The sequence below is a fragment of the Hemitrygon akajei genome, chromosome 12, assembly GCF_048418815.1.
Source record: "Hemitrygon akajei chromosome 12, sHemAka1.3, whole genome shotgun sequence".
Lineage (NCBI taxonomy): Eukaryota > Metazoa > Chordata > Chondrichthyes > Myliobatiformes > Dasyatidae > Hemitrygon > Hemitrygon akajei.
In genome coordinates this window covers 81,430,148-81,453,799 of record NC_133135.1, presented here as the reverse complement: position 1 = coordinate 81,453,799, position 23,652 = coordinate 81,430,148, and the positions used below count along the sequence as shown (strand labels likewise).

General features: G+C 39.5%; 1 protein-coding gene across 6 annotated transcripts in view; it reads left to right on the top strand.

The window, feature by feature from the left end:
• Positions 1–20,545, top strand: part of rgl1 (ral guanine nucleotide dissociation stimulator-like 1) — a 267,685-nt gene extending 247,140 nt beyond the window's left edge. For all 6 annotated transcript variants that reach the window (XM_073063602.1, XM_073063604.1, XM_073063601.1 and 3 more), the window contains exons 11-18: positions 295–381; positions 2,399–2,431; positions 3,933–4,054; positions 4,920–5,009; positions 13,679–13,871; positions 15,072–15,326; positions 16,936–17,050; positions 18,929–20,545. In XM_073063602.1, coding sequence (XP_072919703.1) covers positions 295–381; positions 2,399–2,431; positions 3,933–4,054; positions 4,920–5,009; positions 13,679–13,871; positions 15,072–15,326; positions 16,936–17,050; positions 18,929–19,113 — 1,080 coding nt within the window. In that variant the 3' untranslated portion in view covers positions 19,114–20,545. The remainder of the gene's footprint in view (positions 1–294; positions 382–2,398; positions 2,432–3,932; positions 4,055–4,919; positions 5,010–13,678; positions 13,872–15,071; positions 15,327–16,935; positions 17,051–18,928) is intronic.
• The last annotated feature ends 3,107 nt before the right edge of the window (positions 20,546–23,652 follow it).

Below are 23,652 nucleotides of genomic sequence, written 5' to 3'. Positions count from 1 at the left end.
ATAGTATTGATGTGAATAATGAGCAAAAAGGTTATGTCTTTTATGGGACCTATGATGTGGAAGAGCTCCCAAATTCAAATAACAAATATTCCATAAAGCTTGGCATGGTTATCTTGGCGCAAAGTGCCAGGTCTTCCTAGTCTGTGCCCTGGCTTTATGTCTGAACTATTAACCTGTTTAATTCCAAATTGATTTAGTAGAATAAAAAGAGAATGTAACGTGTGGTCAGGATGGTTGAGAAGCTCACGCCACCCAGCTTGTTCAAAGTTGAACTAAGTTGCCTGTATTCCCCAGGGTGTGATGCAAGGGACTGTGCCGTACCTTGGTACCTTCTTGACTGATCTGACAATGCTGGACACTGCACTCCCGGATTATGTTGATGTAAGTATTACTGTGTCTTGTGATTCCTTCTTTGGTTGCTGTCGTTCAAAGTTCACAGTATATTTATTATCGAAGTATATATATGTCACCATATACAACCCTGAGATTCATTTTCTTGCGGGGCTACTCAATAAATCCATAATAGAATAATGATTACAATAAAATCAATGGAAGACCATACCAATTTATGCAGTGATATTAAACCTGATTGATTCTGAACTGGACATTCAACCAGTGTGCAAAAGACAACAAACTTTGCAAAATACAAAAATAAATAAGCAATGAATAGTAACAGCATGAGATGAAGAGTACTTGAAGTGAGTCCATAGGTTATAGGAACGGTTCAATGATGGGGTGAGTGAAGTTCAGTGAAGTTATCCCCTTTAGTTCGAGAGCCTGATGATTGAGGGGTAATAACTGTTCCTGAACCTGGTAGTGTGAGTCCTGATGGCAGCAGTGAGAAGAGAGCATGTCCTGGGTGGTTGGAGACCATGATGATGGATGCTGCTTTCCTGTGATACTGCTCCTTGTAAATGTGCTCAATGTTGGACTGGGCCATATCCACTATTTTTTGTAGGATTTTCCATTCAAAGGTATTTGTGTTACCATACAAGGCCATGATGTAACCAGTCAATATACTCTCCATTGAACATCTATACAAGCTTGTCAAAGTTTTGGGTATCATGGCAAAACTTCACAAACTCCTAAGGAAGTAGTGGCGTTACTGTCCTTTCTTCGTAATTGCACTTACTTGCTGGGCCCAGAAGTTAGAGCATCAATGAAAGTTGTTTGAAGGTAATCATCATGAAAATGAAACCATTTATGGGATAGGTTGAGAATGCATTAAAGAAGCTGAATGCATATCCTCAGTAATTTAAAGTACTGTGAAATTAACTCTGAAGTTGAATGAAAATAGCTAAGCAGATCCTTCTAAGTGCAGTCCTTTTTAATTGTGGTCGGAAATGTTGTGTATTGCAGAGTTCATGCAGCTTTGTTACTTGGATGCCATGCAACCTTTCATTCTTTGCCGCCAGTTTTGTTGTGTCGTATAAATAACTTTGCACAAGGACCACATCTTAAGCAAATTAAAAGCTACTAATGGGCAATCCACCTTCACGTTATTGCAGTTTGGGTCATGGAAATTTTCAAATTACTTCTAAACTTTTGAGATACAGACTTAAAATTCACCCTTTATTATGTAGGGTTATGGGGCAAAATGATGAGCAAAAATAAACTGAGGTGCTTTATTGAGGACAAACGAAGGTTAAGTTTTATTGCAGGTTGCTTGTTCGGAGTGAGCGGACACAATGGAGTTGCCTTGGACTGACAAGACAATCTCTTGGATTGATACTTGTACAGTAATACTGTAACAAATAATCAGAATTCCCTTGCCTATGGATTGCTCTTTGCTGTTGAGAGAAGAACTTCTTGTTAGGGGTGCATCTCTGCTTGAAACATGGGTTTCACTGAGCTAAAAGAAGTACTTGCATGGTAGAAAATCACATTAGAAGTAGCTTCCAAGGCACCCAAACCCTATGTAATGGAGAGGGTTATAAGTTGTCCTACTTTTGAATTTTGGCCTCCTATTTTGGAAGCCAGTTAAGTTGTATTCAATTTTGGCCTTTCTATGTCTACAATCCTGGAGTGCATTCATCCAGACAATGCTCTCTTTTTGCTACTTACACTGGGCAGGAAGTACAGGAGCCTTAGGTGCCACACACCAACCAAGTTCAGGAACAGTTATTACCCTACAACCATCAGGCTCTTGAACCAGTGTGGATAACTTCATTCATCCCAACTCTGAACTCATTCCACAACCTATGGACTCACTTTCAATGAGTCAACAACCCATAGTCTCAGTGTTGTGTTTTTATTTATACAATCTGTCTTTTTCACAATGGTTGTTTGTCAGTCTTTATAGATTTTCATAAATTCTATTGTATATCTGTCTGTAAATGTCTGACTTTGCCTTTATTTGCAAGTTAAATTAATGCTTATTGCCCCTTGTATTTCCTAGGGTGGTTTGATCAACTTTGAAAAGAGGAGAAGGGTTAGTATGAATTATTATATGTCACACAATTTTCTGAAATGTATGAAGGCAAAGTGTTATTAAAAATCTTGTTAGGCTTTACTTTCACCAAAGTTAATGGCTTTAAATAATGTCACAAAAATCTAGTAAATGATTCCAAAGCTTGCTAGAAGGAGGTTAAAGGGAATTGCATAATGATTTGAAGAGGCAACACGATTATACACGAGTGAAAGGAATAGAAATATCTTCAGTTGCATGAAGTGAAGTGAATTGATCACGAGCACACGTATAGATCAATTGGGCTAAATAAATATTCTGTAATTTCTATGTAGTCACTGTCAGCAACTATCCTGTATCCGTCTGGGATGCAGGTTAGAGATTATTGAATGATCCTAAGTGTGACTTTTTTTTCCCCACCATGTACACCAGTTGCTCATAATCTTTTTAAACCTTCTATTGGGAATGTAGTTGAGTTTTAATGTAGTACTTGAGGTAGAAATGATTCTGCCATTTTGTTTTTGAAAGATGTATTTTTCCCAGGATGGTGGGCTGGAGATACAGCACCACTAAAGCAGGTGTAAGCTGCTTCTTCCCACTGCTAACCTGCAGGTCACCCTTGGACAAGGTGTAGTACCTGCTTTTTCCCCTGATCAGGGTTGCATGAAGCAATGGGAGCAGATGGTGGATGACCGTAGGAGCAGCCAGTGCATATCACAAGCCCTGGTCATGTGACCATTGATGCCAGGCAACCAATCTCTGAAGAGTATTGATAATGGCTGGGGTCACCTGTCTTGTAAAGACACTGCCCATTAGAAGGCACTTCTGTAACAAAATTGCCAAGAGCAATCGTGGTCATGGAAAGATCATGATCGCCTACATTGTACGACATGGCGCATAATGAATGAACAGACAATATTTTCCCAGTTCAGATTTTGTTAGACGGAGGGATGCAGTAAATGTGATACCCAGTTTCTGGGCAAAGCTGTTTTCAAAGTTGGACTTAGGAAAGTCCTTCACTTTTCATTTGACAGATAAAATGGTGATTTTGCAGAGAACCCAGAACTGATTAAAATAAAACAATTCAGATTTCACAGCTTTCCAGCATTTCACTTCTCCTAGTTACTACCTTCTTAAAAAAAAATCCTATTAGTCTAACCATTGATATTGATGTTATACTCAAGAATTTTTTGGAATAAAATAACAGCCATCCAGAATGCTTGTCCACAAATTCTTTGAGTTTTATGACTGTATAAATGTTGAGTAATTTTAATTACCTGGAAAGGAATTGAGATATAAAGCAATCTTGGGATAAAATTCTATAGTTGTTCTTCAGGAGTTGCACAGTGTACTTCAAATCCACTGGTCTTTGATTGAAATGCATTGAGTGAGCAGCAAATTAATATTTTTAATATGGTTTTTGAATTAAAAGTTTTTACAAGTTCTACCAACATGATTAGAGATAGGGATATTGGGATATTTCAGGGAAAGAAAACACTAAAATTTTCCTTTTATCTTCTGACAGGAATTTGAGGTGATTGCACAGATTAAATTGCTGCAGTCTGCCTGTAACAGTTACTGCATCAGTCCTGTCCAAAGTTTTCTCAAGTGGTTCCACAGTCAACAGTACTTAACTGATGAAGAAAGGTAAGAAGCTTTCCAGGATTTTTTTTCAGTAGAATAACAAGCGTGATTCTGATCATGTTAGATTTTTGAACTTTCAGAGTTTGACACCAGTTCATTTACTTTTTCCATCTGTGCTTCAACATTCACCAACGTGACATGTAACTTCAGCCAGGTGTTGCTTACCATTCAACCAGAAATGGTATTGTTCTTAATACATGATAAAAGACAACTAACATCAGCAGTTAAATGAATAATAATGACCAGAATGTGTCAACTCTGGGATCCCATTTTAGGTTGTTTTACCACATTTTACTAGTCAACAGGATTGGCTGCACCGTTTTAGTGAGGCTAGAGATGACACTGAACTATCATTTGGCTTAAGGAACTGCTCCAAGTTCACTTGAGGTGCTTTAGTGTGAGATCTCACAGGAACATAGCTGAAGTCTGGAGTTCATGGGTTGTAACTCTGCATGTTCCTTTGTTGCACTGAGCACTGGAAATTTAACTCGAGGGTCTGCTATTGCTAAGAGTCTTGCTAAATTGAATTTTCTACAATCAAAGTGCATTTTGCAACATTTTTGTTCTTCTGCTCTAAGTGTCCTGCTGAAAGGTGGTGATAGATCTTGGTACCTCTTCTCTGAATTTCCCACATAAGCTCCATTCCTTCCCATCTGCTTTTCATGTGGAAAGCATTGTGTTTCCGGAAATGCCAACCGCTCCAGACTGCCGCACCTGTCAGCCATTAATCAAAGTAATGAGCCATGTTCTCTTGCCAGAGAAATAAATGGCCCCGAACAAAATAATCATTTGCGCAAGCTGAGTTAGTGAAAATAACGGCGTTGAAAATCTCCATTTGTCTAAATCATACTCATTTGCCATCCTGCAGCTATAATGTGTCCTGTGAAATAGAGGCAACATCCGATATCAGTCCCACATCTCCAAAGCCCCGGAAGAGTATGGTGAAGCGACTCAGTCTGTGAGTATAATAAAATAATGTACTGCATCTGTTTATCTCAAAGGGCACTGTCCTTAATTATCTTTCATATTGTGTCCAAAGGCACCATCATAAATAGAGCCATATAATGCATAGCCCTCGTTTCCTTGGATCTAAAAGTTGCTTAATACAATGAGTAACTTTAAATGTGACTAGGTAGGTGTTGCATACATGTGAAGATTAGGTACGTTTGACCTCTGGACTTTGCCTACCATGTGTTTGGACGGGTTGAAAATATAATGAGTGGATTGCTGTAGGATGATATACAGTGCCTTGAAAAATTATTCTGCTCCCACAACAGTTTTCACCTTTTGCTATCTCATTTTCTAAATATAAAGTATATTGTAGCAGGGTTTTGTTTTTAGCAAATCTGCAAAACATTGTGCATCATGTCAAATCAAAAGATAAATTCCAAAGCTTGTCAGTAATTTAGTAAAAATTAAAAACCAAAATTGTGAGGCTGAGAAGATATTCATCCCCTTTGTAACTTACTATGCTAACTTTCTCAGGTGCAATATATAGTATTACCTTACCAACTCATCCAATTTGTTGATGTAGAAAATTGGAGGATCATCTGCTTTCAATGAATTCATAAGAATAAATATCCCCTCTCTTTCTAAGGTCCAACCGTATCTTAAATTTTCAGCAGACCAGACCAAAATGTAGACAGAAGGACATTCAAGACAAGTCAGAGAAATGGTAATAGAGAAGCACAGATCTGGGGAAGAGTACAAAACCTTCTCAAAGGCAGCGAATATACTGTAGAGCTCAGTGTAGTCCATCGTGGAAAAAGTAGGAAAAAAAATGAAACCACAGCTACACTGCCTAGGTCAGGCCGTCTTTTTAAACTTAGTCGCCGGAGAAGAGTGCACTCATAAGAGAGGCTACTGTGTCGCCAACAGTCACTCTGAGTGAGCTGCAGAAGTCAGTGGCTGCAACTGGAGATGAAGTTCATGGCTCCACAATCTCCAAGGCCTTGCACAAAAAGGGTATTTATGGAAAAGTGGCAAGGAAGAAGCCTTGGATAAAGAAAAGCATATCCTTGCCCATAAAGACTTTACAAAGTCTTATTTAGAAGATGCTGTAAAGATGTGGAAGAAGGTCTTGTGGTTGAATGAAACTAAAGTGGAACTTTTTGGCCTCAGCACTAAGCGGTACATGTGGCATAAATCTAGTACTGCATATCAGCCTGGTCACACCATCCCAACTGTAAAGTATGATGGAGGTAGCATCATGCTATGCGGATGCTTTTCAGAGGCTGGGACTGGAAATCTGATCAGGATTGATGGGAAGATGAGTGCCGCTAAATACAGAGAGATCTTGCATAAAAACCTGCTGGCCTCTGCCAGGAAGCTTAAACCGGGGAGCAGGTTTGTCTTTCAGCAGTACAATAATCCAAAGCACACTGACAGAGCAACCATAGAGTGGCTTCAAATGAAGAGATTGATGTCCTTCTGTGGCCCAGCCGGAGTTCTAACCTTAAGCGATCAAACATCTCTGGTAAGACCTCAAGATTGCTATCCACCGCTGTTCCCCAACTAACCTGGTACCAGTTGAGCAATTTTGGAAGGAGGAATGCACAAGCCTTGCATTATCACATTGTGCAAAGCTAATAGAGACTTGGCTGAAAAGACTATTGGCTGTAATAGCTGGGAAAGGTGGTTCAACTAAGTACTGAGCAAAGAGGGATGAATAATTTTGAACTGTTGGCATTTCACCTCCAAGAGGACCACAACCTCTTTGTAGTTTGAAGGCTTGTGTGCCTCAATGACCCAGAGAGCTATGTTTGCTGGAGTCAGGGCTTTGTGCTTTGGCTCTTAGGGTTACCCATGCCAAACAGATCAAAGGGTAGAGGTGGGACTAAAGTTGGTCCACAGGTCCTCCATTTGCAGGCTCAGCTCAAGGCTAATAACCCTGACTGTTACAGAATCAGCAATGAGGAAGCCTTCTACATCCAAGTGCGATGGTATCCCTGAGTCTCAACCCAGAACTTGCATGACTGACAGTAGTGAAAACCAGGAGGAAGCTACTGACACCATGAAGGGAGTCCTGAACACCACCAGAGATGGAGGACCGTCATTGCTGCCCTAAACGCTAGTGGCATTATGAGCAGCAGAGAGATGGTTGACATTTCAGTTTCTCAATTTTTGATTTTGTCATGCTTTATAATATCCCTTTTGTTTTTTAGGTCTAGTGTGGGGGGAAAAAAAGGAGCATGTGATTCACAAATAATAAAATGCACAGTTAAATTGATCGCAGTTCCCGGTTGTAATTTATGTGAATGAAGGGTTGGTGAGGACTGAATACTTTTACAAGGCACTAAATTTGCAGGGCAGCTCATTCTGACACTCTAAGATGGATCTGTTTGGATTACTGCTGCATGTGAGATGCTGGATCATTACTCCAAGGCTACATAATTAGTGCACCCAGAGTTTTTATCTGCACCATTTTCTGAGCAACCCCGACCTGACTATTCCTTAAAGGAAGCAGGTGAAGTTGGAAACCTGCACAGCCCCTAATTATAGCAATTATGCTCTATCTTTATCCCCTGGTTGTTGGTAGCTGCGACTGATTCTGGATAATAATCAACTCCATTATTATTATCATGTGATATCGGAATTAGAGAAGCAAACTGTTTTGTCTTGCGTTATCTGCATTCTTCTTTTTCCCTCCCCCAGCAACCTTTCCACTTTGCAAAATTGGATTTAATCAGTGAACTGTAAGAATAGATTTAAGTAAGACAGTACAGCACACAAAATTATGAGCTTATAGATGGGAACTGAAGTACTTTGGATCACTGAACATGACCAGCTTGACATTCCACCTTTCATAGATTGGTTTCATATGGACACACACAAGGCAAAATATCCTCCAATTTTCTAGAATTTCAGTCATTGTGTCTGAAGCTATGGCGCACATTCTGAAGTGCTTCCATGTACATTGTAGATTGTTTATGTACCTACCATGGTATTTGAGTTTGAGGCACTTCTGAAGCCAAGATGAATAGCCTCCCATGAATCTGATCCAGTATATTTGGACATACAGTATATGTACTTTGATAAATTTACTTTGAACTTTGATGACCTAACTGCGCTTCTTGACGCTTAATATATGAACAACAGGGATGATTGAGTTGTAAATAGCCTCTGCTTGCATCAAGCCATCTCTGTGAAAATGCCAGTTTACTATTTTTGCTTATTTTAGTTGATTGCCCTGCAGGGCACGAAGCAAAGCTGAAGCAGCGGGTGGGCTAATCAATTATTCCCACTATGCTGCAGATCCTTGAAGTTATTATCTGATGTTCTGCTTTATTATGTGACTAGAATGCACGGGCTATTTTTAACTTCGCTGCTTCATAAGCAGTGACTGCTCTGTGTATTTGCTGAAGGTTTCCTGCAGCAGCATTAATTGTACCCTGCCACTTCCCATTCAAAATACCTAATTAAACATTGGGGCTTATCTGATTTGTACAGTTTGGCTTTGTATATTGAGGTTGCTATTGGAAGCCACAGTACATTAGTTATTTTTCTACTGAATGTTGTTTTATTTAGTTATCAATTATTTAATTACACTTGTCTGATTTTGCTCACATCATGCCTTGCTATAAGTAGGACGTTGCATTTTATAATATCAATAATTTTAGTGGATAATGTATGAATTTTAATGTATAACTTTAGTGAATAATGTATGAACGGGGTTTGCTTGTGTTTCAATGGTTAATTGCTCAGAAGTTCCAATGCTCAGAAGTTAGTATAGCAATCAGAGGTAATGTAACCTCAGCAGGACTTGACAAATTCTTCATGGAATACTGCGCCAGGGTTGAACATAAAGTTGTATGGACACTAAAAATAAAATATGTCCCCCTTCTTGGCCGATGTACACTTCCATTTCAAACCTTTATGAGGAGCTGAGCAGTTTCCTCTTTCACAAGTAACAACATGAAAGCAATTTCTTTGTCAGAAATTGCTGTCAATGTATATTAACAAAATCGTTTCTTATAATACATCACTGATTACACTTCAAAAGTGTGTCCCTGGCAAGCATCATTAGGGTGAAGGATAATACCTGTCCTGTTGGTAATTTCCAACTGCTCCAGTCTGCAGGAAGTTAGATATGTGCAGCAACACACCACTGCTCTTTCAAGTCGTGGATGAAGTCATCAATAGAGCTGACTCCCATGCTGAATTATAGCCTTGTTCTGCTGTCCTCCTATTCGGGGAAATCAACCACTGTGTCATTTCACCATGTTGAGCATCAGTCTTCCTCTTTTGTACCTCACCGTGATCATCTTCACTTTTCCCCATCATCGCAAGTTACTATCACACTGAAACCTTCTATGGCTTCCATTTACAGCCTTGCTAAACTCCAGTATTTTAAAACCCTGCTTATCATTCGTATGCAGATGAAAAGACGTTTCCGATATTCTGTGACATGTGATTTTTGGACTGTACTTTATATTGCTTTCCTTCATTTTTACTATGTTTTCTTTCTTAAGGCTGATTGACGGGTGGGTGATTTGTTAATTTTTTGTGTGTAAGGGGGATTTGGGGGTTTTCACGTGACTGTCACTGTTCTTTATTGTGCGTGAAGGGGTTGAGGATTATTATTGTCACTGTTTTTCTCCTGGAGATGAGGGGGCCGGGGATTGCATTTGACAGCGTTTTTTTTCTGTGGGTCACTTTTTTTCTACAAGGGAGGGGTGGGGGATTTGATGCTATTGTCACTATTTTCTTTTTGTGGAGGAGGGGTTAAGGAATTTTGAGGTGTGCAAGTTTTGTTTCCTTTCATACTGGGGGTGGGGGGGAGTTGATATCTTCTTTTATCAACACCCATGGTCTTACTGTATTTAATGGCTATCTGGGGAAGACAGATATCAGAGTTGTATTGTGCATTCATACTTAGACAATAAAAAGAACCTTTGAACCTTTCTTACAATTGATTTATTCTGGCCGCATTAATCTCAACTAGTTCACAGCCCATGCCCAGTGAAGTCTTTCATGTTTTTGTTCCTCTAACTTTGCAATATCTTCTGGTCCCATGTTTAGAGTGCAACCTCTGTTAAAGTGATTCTGTCCCCTGTATTTCCTGTTTGTTCACAACCTTTAATGAATGGTTGTTCTGTTCAGATAAATGTAAGTTAATAGAGCAGCAGCCATAAATGCACCCAAATTTTGAAGACCAAGTTCAGGTGCACTTATTAAAGTTGTCTGTACACTGCAGCAATGTGTCACTGGTTTTGTTTTTCTCTTGACACAAGTGTTATTAGCAGTGTGTAAATTCTGATTTGGTTAATCATGTCATGAAACCTTACTGGTTGGATGTGAAATTAGGAGCTTTGGTTTTCCAGACATAAACGAAAGCTGAAATTCTGAAGTAAAACCATAAAATGCAGAACAGTGAGCAGGTCAAGAAGCATCTGAAGTGAAAGTGTTGATGTTTCAGGCTAAAGACCCTCTCAAGTAGGGTCAAGACCATTTCTCTATTCTTGGATATGGCATGACCTGATGACCGATGCATAAATACAGATTTATTAACAAGTCAGCGTCTACGCTGTACTTGGTTCCTAGATTGACTGAAATGCAGCTTTCTAGGCTCCTAGTTTGGACAGTATGAAGAAGTAAGTGCTTACATTCAAATTTATTTTTAATATTACTACTTTAATGTGGTATTTCCTTTGATCTGTTGCCAAAGTGAGCAGGGTCAATGGGATTAGGAAAATCATCACCATTTTTTTTCACTAGTGACTTGAAAATTTAGAAACACCAATAAGGGAGGAGTTTGGACCAGGTACCAGGTACTCTGGGTATAAGTGGACTATGCAATGAGTTTCACTCAAGGGTAGGAATACAGATGCTATGAACTGCTTCAGTGAAGTATTTTGACACAAAATATTGTGTGCATAAAAGTAATTAGTATTGACAACAAGCATTCTTTTTTCTTTTACCTTGTGAACATAACATAAAAGAATCAGAGCAGGAGTCGGCTATCTGGCCTGTCGAGCCTGTTCCGCCATTCTGGCAGTGCAGGCTCGAAGGGCCGAATGGTCTACTTCTGCATCTATTGTCAATAAGCTCATCTCCATCTACCTGCCTTTTCCCCATAACCCTTAATTCCTCTACTATGCAAAAATCTATCCAACCTTGTCTTAAATATATTTACTGAGGTAGCTTCCACTGCTTCATTGGACAGTGAACTCCATAGATTCACCACTCTCTGGGACAAGTAATTCCTCTTAATCTCTGTCCTAAATCTATTCCCCTGAATCTTGAGGTTATGTCCCCTAGTTCTAGTCTCACCTACCAGTGGAAATGACTTTCCTGCTTCTCTTATCTATGCCTTTCTTAATTTTATGTTTCTATAAGATCTCCTTTCATTCTTCTGAATTCCAGCAAGAATCAACCTGGTGAACTTCCTCTGCACCGCCTCCAAAACCAGTATAGGAATGTAAGTCAAAATCAAGTAAGGAGACCTGAACTGCACACAGTATTCCAGGTGTGGGCTCACCAACACCTTGTACAGTTGCAGCATAACCTCCCTGCTCTTAAATTCAATCCCTCTAGCAATGAACGCCAACATTTCATTTGCCTTCTTGATAGCCCTGCTGCACCTGCAAACCAGCCTTTTGTGAGTCATGTACAAGCACTCCCAAGTCCCTCTGCACAGCAACATACTATATATTTTTTAACCATTTAAATAATAATCTGCTTTTTTATCTTTCCTTCCAAAATGGATGACCTCACATTTACCAACATTGTACTCCATCTGCCAGATCCTTGCCCATTCACTTAACCTATCGATATCTCTCTGCAGACTCTCCATATCTTCTGCACAATTTGCTTTTCTATTCATTTTAGTATCATCAGCAAACTTAAAAACACTACGCTTGGCCCCCTCTTCCAGATTGTTAATATTTATTGTGGACAGTTGCGGGCCCAGCACGAACCCCTGCAGCGCACCGCTCACCACAGATTGCCAACCAGAAAAACACCCATGTATTCCAACACTCTGCTTTGTATTAGTTAACCAATCCTCGATCCATGCTGATACATCACCCCCAACTCTATGCATCGTTATCTTTTGGATAAGTTTTTTATGTGGCTCCTTATCAAACACCTTCTGGAAATTCAAGTAAATAATGTCCATCTGTTCCCCTCTATCCACTGCACTTGTTACATCCTCAATGATCGTGTGGATAGTCAGAGGCTTTTTCCCAGGGCTGAAATGGTTGCCACAAGTGGACACAGGTTTAAAGTGCTGGGGAGTAGGTACAGAGGAGATGTCAGGGGTAAGTTTTTTTACTCATAGAGTGGTGAGTGTGTGGAATGGGCTGCCAGCAACAACGGTGGAGGCGGATACAATAGGGTCTTTTAAGAGGCTTTTAGACAGGTACATGGAGCTTAGTAAAATAGAGGGCTATGGGTAAGCCTAGTAATTTCTAAGGTAGGGACATGTTCAACACAACTTTGTGGGCCGAAGGGCCAGTATTGTGCTGTAGGTTTTCTATGTTTCTAGAACTCCAGTAAGTTTGTCAAACTGGACCTGCCTTTGCTGAATCCATGCTGCATCTGTCTGATGGATCCATTTCTTTCCAGATGCCACACTATTTCTTTTTTAATTATAGTTTCAAGAATTTTCCCAACTACAGATGTTAAACTTACTGGCCTATTATTACCTGCCTTTTGCCTATGTACTTTTTTGAACAGTGGCTTGACATTTGCCATCATCCAATCCACTGGGACCTGCCCAGAGTCCATAGAATTTTAGTAAATCATCACCAAAGCCTCTACTATAACTTCTGCCATTTCTTTCAGTACCCTAGGATGCATTCCATCAGGACCAGGGGACTTATCTATCTTCAGGCTCACAAGTTCGTTCAGCACCACCTCTTTAGTGGTAGCCTTTGTATCGAGGTCCTCACCTCCCATTGTATCCAGAACATCTCTCTTTAGCATGTTAGATGCATCCTTCGCCATGAGACTGATGCAGAGTAGTCATTTAAAGCCTCGGCCATTTCCTCATGACCCAATATCAATTCTCCCTTCTCATCCTCCAAGGGACCTACATTCACTTTAGTCACCCTTTTCTGCTTTATACAAATATAAAAATTTTTACTATCCATTTTTATATTTTGTACCAGTTTATTTTCATAATCTAGCTTCCCTGTCTGTATTGCTTGCTTAGTCATACTTTGTTGCTTTTTAAAGTTTCCCACTAATCTTGGGGACTTTGTCTGCACGAGCTTTTAGTTGGCTTTTATTTCCTTAGTTATCCAAGGCTGGCTCTCCCCACCCTAACTGGCCTAGTTTTTAACCGGAATATACTGGAGCACCGTGGAAAATCTCTTTGAAAGTCTTCCACAGTTCCTCAACCGTCCCACCATAGACCATGTTCCCAGCCTACACTAGCCAAATCCTCTCTCATCCCATTGTAGTCTCCATTGTTTAGGCATAATACACTGTGAATATGGCTCAACTGGCTACAAACAGCAAACTGAACTCTGGCACATGTGCTTCAAGTATCTATCATGAAATTCCTCCATAGAACTATTGTGATATCCCACTGTTAAGTCCAATTTAAATGTTTTTCAGAATGTAGCTACTTCTGATTTCTCTTTTGGTGCTTTTGCTAATTAATCCCTTTCCCTCATGCAGGCTGTTTCTAGGGTCTGATGTCATCACGAACAGTACTCCAACGAAGAGCTGTGAGCAGCCCAAATCCCCTCCAAGTGGGAGTTCTGGGGAAAGCATGGACTCTGTCAGTGTCTCGTCATCCGATTCCAACAACTCTGAAATCGAAGAGAACTCCACAACTCCCACTGACACTCCAGAAGGACCACAGCAAAAGGTGACCGAAGGTCATGTTACACCGAACTAATTCATTCCAATAAGGCTTAGTTTTTAAGCTGTGTTTTGTTTAATTAGATAAAATGTACAGGTGAAGCTTCTAAGTGTATCATCAATATCCAATCTGTAACTTATGTACAACAGAGTCAGTCAGCACATGACAACACGGCAGGAGATAAAGGTGCACAATCCCTTTGGCTTCGCAGTTCTGCAAATTGTTATATAGCTGGTCTCTGCATAGTCATTAGGTTCTCACATTTTTACGAATTAACCTTGCAGTTCGTCATCTTCTCTGTAGAAGGACATTATTTCATGGGAGATTATTGTTGATTTAATTGATTTTAGTAGGAAGTGCATTTAACCTGCTTCTAAAAAAATTCAGCCTCTCAGCAGTTGAGTTGACCTTTAAGTTATCTCTTAGGATCAGTCTTCAGTTTCAAAGTTCCCTTTCTATTAATGGACTTCTTCCTTTCCTCCTCCCAAGGTTTTAGTGCGAGATTACTGAAACTCATGACCGATATGTGTTATGGTTACTTGCTGAAAGGTACCCTAGAGTAACTGGAGATTTAATGAGATGAAGAGATTAGTTTTATTTGTCATGTGCTCATCAAAACACAGTGAACTGTATCATTTGGCATAAATTACTGAGGATTGAGCTGGGTTTGGCCCCATTTGAAAATCGCACTGGGCAGCCTGCAAGCGTCATGCTTCCAGTGCCAACATAGCGTGACCACAACTCACTAACCAAACCATATGTCTTTGGAATGTGGGAGGAAATCAGATCACACAGAGGAAACCCCACACAGACACAGAGAGAACGTACGAACTGTTTTTCATTAAAATACATAATTTGATACTCAAACTAATTTGTCTTTTTTGTTCCTTTTTAACTATTTCCATCAAACATTGGCTAATCGGGGCAGCCACTTAATTGGGCCAACTTGTAATGGCCCCGATGTTCCCAATTAATTAGAATCCACTGTATAATGAATGATCAATATTGGTTTAACAGCTGATGGGTGTTATGTTGATTGTTGGTGGTAACAGTGAGGAGGACAGACAGATGTCAGGATACTTGAGTATTTAGATATTGCTTTTATAGCTGTGTTTGGAGGGTTGGGACTGCATTGCATAATGGTAGAACAAGAAATTTGGAACTATCTGAACTGTACTCATTGATAGATATCTTGGTGTTTTTCAGTCATCTGAATCTTTATCATCATGCTCGTCCATTCACTCAATGGACACGGCTTCTTCAGGAGTCTCATCATTAATCAGTACTGTTTCATCATCGCCTTCATTCCCCCTCGATCCGAAGATCCACAAGCGCTCTTTCTCTGTGACTTCCTGCGGTTCAACGTTATCACTTCCTGTGTACAACCAGCAGAATGAAGATAGCTGCATCATCCGGGTCAGCCTAGAGGATGACAATGGAAATCTGTACAAAAGCATTTTGGTAAGTGTATGGACAGTTTTGGTCCTGATAATCGATGTGAGTCTCTGGATATAAAGTAATAGCTGACTTTTGTTTAAAATAACATCACAGCAACTGCTTATTGGCAGATGAGTTCAAAATGGCTTTGTAGTTGCTATCAATGCTACTCCACGTATTTGAGTTTTGGGCTGTAATCTCCTGTTCTGCATTAAATGGCCACGTAGGATTCTCCAATACAGATTTCTGTTTGTGATCTACTACCTTTCTGATGAGGTTCTTGGACCTCTTGCTTAATTGTATTGGTCTGTGGCATAAAAGAGGTTGTAATGGGTGCTTATAATTTGGTTTGCTTGTAATTTGCCTGGTGTTAACTCAGGCTGATTCCATGCAACATGACTGGAATGCCATTACTGACTCAAAGCATCAAGGAGATTCTGATTTCTCTACTAAGTGTTCTACTGCATCCAGTTTCTGCTGTATAACATTGGGTGCACTCTGTTATTCTTTGTCTTCAGCTCCCTTGTTTTGTTGGGAAAAGCAAATGTGCATTATGTTAATTCAATTTGATTATTTATTCAAAATATAATCCTTTGTATGTAGCCAAAACTGGTGCAAACAAATCAGAAAAATTGACCTAAATGACTGTGTTTTAAAATTGACGGGGCTTTGAGCTGCTGCAGTAGTTGTAATATTTCTTTTCTTTGCCTGCCTTGTGGCTTTTCAAGGGATTGCTAATACACTATTTAATCACAAGCAAACCAAATTTTCAGTGCCATTTCTGGAGAAGATATGGGGCTATTTTAAATTTAAAAGCTTGTTTGATTTGCATGCCCAGCCCCCTTCTCCCCCACCCCTCAGAGTAGGTGAAAAATAATAAATTTAAAGGCAGAGGTTGCTGTTTCTCTGTTGGGAAAAACTCCCCAATTCTGTTGCAGTAAACAACATGTTTACCTCCTGGGGCCAGTTGCTAGCTGTGTAATCTCTGGACATGTTCCTACCACCATGTTGTGCAAGTATCCTTGCCACCACTCAGAAAGCACAATGCATATCAATAAACTGGTACATTCTGTCATTTCAGTATCCTGTTTTCCTTGCATAATTCCAGAGTGTTTTGCAACGGAGGTTAAGATCTTGCACTCCATTCAGGAACTGAAAATTGCTAACTGCTTCGAACACTGTTTTTACTTTAATAAGCTCCCCTGAGCTATCTTTTATGTAAACAAGAAACACTTGCTGGGACACATTGCAAAAACAGTATTTAAAATCTACTGCTGTCTTACCAATAAAATTTTAAAGCACAGTATATTTAGAAAGAAATTAGTCTGGTGAAATTGAATTCTTTGTGCAATCTACTTGCTGGAAGAAGTAAATTGATAAAAATTTCCATTAACCCAGGTCTGGGAGGTGATGGCATTAAAACCAGTCATTACTACTTGGCATTTTTCTAAACACTACTTGTACAATGTTCACTGACTAGTGTTTGTCGTTGGATAACAAGCAGTTATCTTTTAATCCCTCTTGAAGAATCCCCAGTCTCTTTCTAGCATTTTCCCCCCGCCACCCCAACTAAGACTGCAATCTGCTAACATTCAAGATAAAAAATAGTGATGATTTTCCTATTCCTGTCTAGCTGACCAGCCAAGACAAGACGCCTGTTGTAATCCAGAGAGCCATGTCCAAGCACAATCTGGAAGGAGAGCATTCAGAGGAATATCAGCTTGTCCAGGTCATCTCAGAAGATAAAGGTGAGGAATGAAAATCAAGGTTCTACAATGTTTAAAAAAAAAGGCAGTTTTCTGACTGGTTTCCTTTGAATACTGGAGAAATCAAATTTCTTCACTAAAGTCACATTGACCCATGATCCTGTCTGGAGTAATTCTGTTTTGTTGGCATATTCGAGATGCTGCCACAGAAATCTAAGAACCCAGGTTTGATCCTGATCTTCACTGCTGTCTGTGATGTGCTGCCATGTTCTGTCTGTGATTGTGTATGTTTCCATAAGACCATTAGAAAGAGGATCACTTGATTTCATGTCTGATTTATTACCCCTTTCAACCCCATTCTTCTGCCTTCTCCCCATAACCTTAGATGCCCTTACTAACAAGACCTGAGCAACCTCCACTTTCAGTATATCTAACGACTTGTCTTCCACTGCCAGCTGTGGCAATGAATTCTGTAGATTCACCACCGTGACGAAAATTCCTCCTCTTCTCTGTTCTGAAGGGATGTCCTCCTGACACTGTGCACTCTGGTTCTAGACTCTCCCACGATTTGAAAAATCCTCCTTTTAATATTTAGTAGATTAAAATGAGATTTTCCCGCCCCCCCCCCACCATTCTTCTAAACCCTAGCAAGTACAGACCCAAAGCCATCAGATGCTCCTCATACATTAACCATTTCATTCCCAGGATCTTTCTTGTAAATCTCCTGGGCCCTCTCCAATTCCAGCACATCCTTTCTTGGATGTGGGCCCCTATTTCCTCTGGTTGCTCCAGTTTTCTCCTGTATTTAAGGATATGTCAATAAGTGAATGGTCCCTGCTCTAGGTGGGTGGCAGGTGTATTAATAGAGTTGCTAAGCATGTGTGCAAGAATAGGTTGTAGGGGCATGAGATGGGTGGGATTACAGACTCAATGGTTCTGAATGGCAATCTCTTTTGTCACAAGTAATCATAATAAATGATTTGGATAATACCGAGTTTACCAAATTTATTTGGTTTTAATTTATTCCTTTAAAAATTGTTTTGCTGAAGTTTAAAAAATTTGACTGTACTTCTTGATCAAGGCAGGAAAATTATGTTATTTCAGTGGTTGTAATTCGTGATGCCCTCTGCTATTACCATCTGAAAAGTGAATATGTAAGCCAAATGAAATTCTGCTTCACATTTCATGTCTTTTGATGTGTTCATGGGTAAAATTCTTGCAGATCTTGGAGTCTAAAATTAACTAAGTAGAATTCTCCCAAAAATCTGAAAATTAATGGCAGAACCCACCAGTTACATTGTGTTCTTATTTCTTCTATAAAGGCGCTGATGGTGAGCCTTCTCGTATATTGCTGACATTTTGGTGTATTTCTGTCTTGGTGTTTATAGACATCCAGTTTATATTTCCTGCAACAGAAATTCTTGTAATTGTTTTTTCAAGTGATAATGCAGTAGTATCTTTCAGTCTTCATTACTGAGGTCAGTAAAATAGCCCTTCTTGTTGAATTGTCTTAAAATGCATTTGGTTTATTTCTTGTTCTTCTGGAGTGAAAGCTGGAAGATATTTCCCACTCTTTTATTGATTTGACTTAAGACCCGCATCAGTCCTGTTGCCTCTGATCAGGCTGCTGATGTTGCCAAATTTGTTCCATTTTATCAAAAGAAAAACATGTTAAAGAAAGTGGCACATACAAATCTCTGAAGGAATGATAGCTGTAAACAATGATTTATTTTTTAAAAATTCAAAGTGAAGTACAGTAGATATTGGTATTTCAGCTGTAGGTTCTACTACAAACCCTTGCTTAAACTAAGTCCTTCTGAGCCAATCCTAATTCTATATCTAGTTCATTGTGTTCTGTAGACTTGTACTCACATAACAAGATAGCCATGTAAATATATATCACCTCTTTTATTTTCCCAGAACTGGTAATTCCAGACAACGCCAATGTTTTTTACGCAATGAACACTTCTGTGAATTTTGACTTTATTCTGAGAAAGCGGAGCCTAAATCGACAAGTTAAGCTGCGGAGTCGATCCAGCTCGACACTACCCAGAACTGCCAAAAAAGGAATAATGACAAACAGACTGAGCAAAGTTACACTGTGAGGGAGACCGACCAGTGCGTTCATCTCCGCCAGAGATAGACACTACCACTCAGTATTGAGAGCCCTGGAATGTATGTGAATAAAAATCACCTAGACAGTATTTTACTTAATTTACCCAACAACATGAATGGCATTGACCAAACTTTAAACTTTTGAGAATAGTGCTTGTTCATTGTTGAAATGTTTTGCACATCAGCCTTGTTTAGAATAGGCTAAGTTTTAATCAGGCTGGAAGATCATTGGCAGGCTTGTCACAGCCCCAGTGAATCAATAATTCAAGTGAATCAATTCAGAGAAGGGGAGGAAGAACTTTATTTACTAACCCTGTTGACTAATTGTGGTTGTTGGCTCTGTTTCCTGCAAGGTCACATTAGAACTAGTGACTGCCCTCCAGTTATTGGCCAGATGATGAATACTTTTAGAAAGTGTTTGGATTGGCCTTTAAACCCTTCAGCAGATGTTTCCTGCCTCTCACCCCTCCCTGCCTAATGATTTAATCACTTCTGGATGTACAGAATTAAACCTGCCTTCAACGAAGGACAACTGCAAGAAATGATGAAAGGAGGGCGTATTGTGCCAATAATGTTGCACTTGTCTTGAAATGCTGGTCAGCTTTATACTGAACTGTTATTTTGTATGTACATTTGTAAATGTAAGCTGATTAGGAGGGGCTGGGGGATCTTTACAAGATGCAGAGGGGACCAATTTATCTGGATTATGAATATTATGACCATTTTTGTCCACCATTTTATCTGTTTTACGACTAGAACTGCCATTATCTTGTGGGCTCTGCTTGCTATAATCTATCAAGCAAGCAATTCCCTGTGCAGGATTTGACAGTCAAGAACCTAATCTTACATTTACTCATTGATCTTTTAATTTCAGTGCAATCATTTCTCAGGTGTAGGGCATGTTCACTCCTCAGATATTTCCCAACCAAAAAAAACTTCAAAATAACTTAAATGTGAAGAATGTCTCAACAGTATTTAGTTTGTTTCAAATTTGGTTTTGCACTATGTATAAATTAAATGACACAAAAAGTGCTTGATGCACTTTTACAATTTTGGGTATTTTTCGCACAATTCCCACAGTTTTGGTATCCATGTGCCTATGAGCTGTGATGACATGAGGCTTTGGGGAGCTCTCAGTCCTAGATTTGGAGCCCTTTGTTTTCTCTTTCCTCATCCTATTGATCTGGCAGATCCCTGTCAATGATTTGGTCATCAGATGCAATCACCCCAAACCACCAACTACTTAGATTCAAAATCTGGGCCATGCTTGTCAGCACTGGGCATAGACATTACGATAAAATTGTCTAAGGTATTGGTGTAACTCCTGAATGTATACTTTTGTAAATATTTTTCCATATTCCTTGTATAATTGTATAATTTGTTTTAAAATAGTTACTAAAAATAAATTTCATTGCATCAGTTTACTTTCTTCAATTTTTGAAGTGTAATGAATGTCTGGGATGCTTGAGGTATTAGGTTTTATTTGTAGTTATTTGTGCATCTCCGATCATAACTGCTGCTCCCTGTTTATCTGGGATGTTGAGACCTCAGCTCCCTGAAATGTCATCTAGGACAAGTTGTGGATTGGCCATCTGCATCAATGCCATCTTTAAAATATCTGATCTAAGCACATACCAGATCCTCCAGTGATCCACTGGCTGGCTGGGAAATGGTTGTGAGCTGTTCACACACTAAGATAATTCCTTTTCTTCTGTTCTACCCCACGCCTTCTTCCTTTGCACCTTTCCCCAATTTGTAACATCATATCCCAGTCCATATTAAAACTACAAACAGACACTGGGTTTCAAGTTCTGTCTGCTGAATATCTGTTTAGTGTGATTTCCCATTCTATTTCACAGTCGTCAAAGGCATCCACTGAAATGTTTTAAACAACTGGATTTAAACTTTCTATATAGCCAATTTACATATAATAGAACATAGAACAGTACAGCACAGGAATAGGTTATTCAGCCCACTATGTTGTGCCAAATCAGCTAAAAAGCAAATGAAAACACCCAAACACTGATCCCTCCTATCTATACCACGTTCATGACCCTCCCTCTTCCTTACATCCATGTGTCTATCCAAAAGTCCCTTTAAAAACCCTCTAATGTATTTGCCTCTACCACCATGCCAGGCAGCACATTCCAGCCATCCACCATTCTCTGAGTAAAAAAACTTACCTCTCACATCCCCCTTGAACCTACCCCCTCTCACCTTCAATGCATGCCCTGGATTTCAACCCTGGGGAACAGATGCTCTCTGTCCTCTCACAGTCTTGTAAACCTTTGTCAGATTTACCAGCGCTCCAGAGAAAACAACCCAAGTTTCTCCAGCCTCTCATGTTAGTGCATGCCCTCTAAACCAGGCAGCATCCTGGTAAACCTCTTCTGCACCCTCTCCAAAGCCCCAACATCCTTCCTGTAGTGGGCTCCATTACTTTCCCAGAGTGGGCTCCTAGATATCTGCCATTTGCTCTTAATCTCTGTTCAGCCTTCCTTGTCTTTCCATTTGCTCTCCTTTTCTAAGGTTGCTTTGAATTCTTGAGCTCAGATCATGGTGGATGAGGTTTTAAAGTTAAGAGTAAATTTATTATCAAAGTACACAAATGTGACCATATACAACCCTGAGATTCATTAAAGAATCCAAACTAAGTTTAAAAGTTTCAAAATGTGCAGAATTCAGTAAGTAAATTGGTTTTGTAGCACTATATCATTAATGTTTCATCTGTTACTGATTTTCCACCCTAATTCAGTTTCTTTAAAATTAAATCTATCATCTATAATTCTGTGCTTCTCCTGGTATTAAATGAAATCCTATTGAAGTAGTACCTAACAGTTCAATGAATCAATCTTGACATCTTCTGTTAAAGAACATAAAGTTGCCACCACTGCATAAAATGTGATTTTACTTGCACAAGCAATGGTTCCTTTTAAAGCACAATTGCTAATGCAGTGACTCATTTGCATAAAATGTGCCCAAGCAGATTTTCTTTTGGTAGAATTGACTGGGAGGAATATTAATCAGGGCACACAGACTCTTACTGTTTAAATGTGTTGGCTCTCAGCTCATCTCAATAAGCAAAAAAAGCTTTTAACATCTTCACCCATTGTTCAACCGGAAGACCACAATCTGTGTAGACTGGTGATAATATCTCCTCACTGATGATCAACACTGGTGCACCTCGGGTGTGTGTTTAACCCACTGCTCTACTCTCTCTATACCCATGACTGTGTGGCTAGGCATAGCTCAAACACCATCTATAAATTTGCTGATGATACAACCATTGTTGGTAGAATCTCAGATGGAGATGGGTGGGTCTACAGGAGTGAGATATCCCAACTAGTGGAGTGGTATCGCAGCAACAACCTTGCCCAATGTCAGTAAGATGTAAGAACTGATTGTAAGATGAAGGAACACATACATCCCTCATAGAAGGATCAGAAGTGGAGAGAGTGAGCAGTTTCAAGTTCCTGGGTGTCAAGATCTCTGAGGACTTAACCTGGTCCCAACATACTGATGTAACCATAAAGAAGGCAAGACAGCGAATATATTTCATTAGGAGTTTGAAGAGATTTGGTATGTCAAGAAAAATACTCAAAAACTAATATAGATGTATCGTGGAGAGCATTTTGACAGACTACACTGTCTGGTATGATGCGGGGAGGGTGGGGCTAATGCACAGGACTGCAGAGGGTTGTAAATTTAGTCGGCTCCATCTTGGGTACTAGCCTACAAAGTACCCCGGACATCTTCAAGGAGCGGTGTCCCAGAAAGGCAGTGTCCATTACAAAGGACCCCCAGCATCCAGGGAATGCACTTTTCTCACTGTTGCCATCAGGTAGGAGATACAGAAGCCTGAAGGCACACACAGTGATTCAGGAACAGCTTCTTCCCCTCTGCCATCTGATTCCTAAATAGACATTGAAACCATGAACACTACCTCACTTTTTATGTATATTCTGTTCTTGCATGATTTTTAATCTATTCAATATACATATACTGTAATTGTTTTACTTATTTATTTTTACTTTTTTTCTTCTATATTACGTATTGTATTGATTGAGCTGCTGCTGCTAAATTAACAATGTCATGACACATGATGATGATAAACCCAATTCTGATACACAAACACCCACCTGGAGCGTGAATGAAGTTATCTTACTGAGGTAGAACACACTGAGAAGCTGTACCCAAGTGTGGCAAAATATCAGGGTTATCTTTTTAGTATCATGTTTCTCTATATATAGAATTAACATGTAAAATTGAGGTGCCAGTTAATGAAAGACTATCCCAATAAACAATGGAGGAAAAAAAAGAGAATTGTCCTTGTAGGAAGCAGACTGTAATCCAAAGATACTTGGATACTAATATAATTTTAGATCTAGCATTCTGATGGTCTAGAATTGTCATAGAAATTGGTTTTCATTTCAATCAGTAAATGTCAAATTAGTGTCATAATGTTTGGAAACAAAACAACATTATTCAACAATATTATTTCATCCCACCCTGAGTGGAGTGGAAGATCA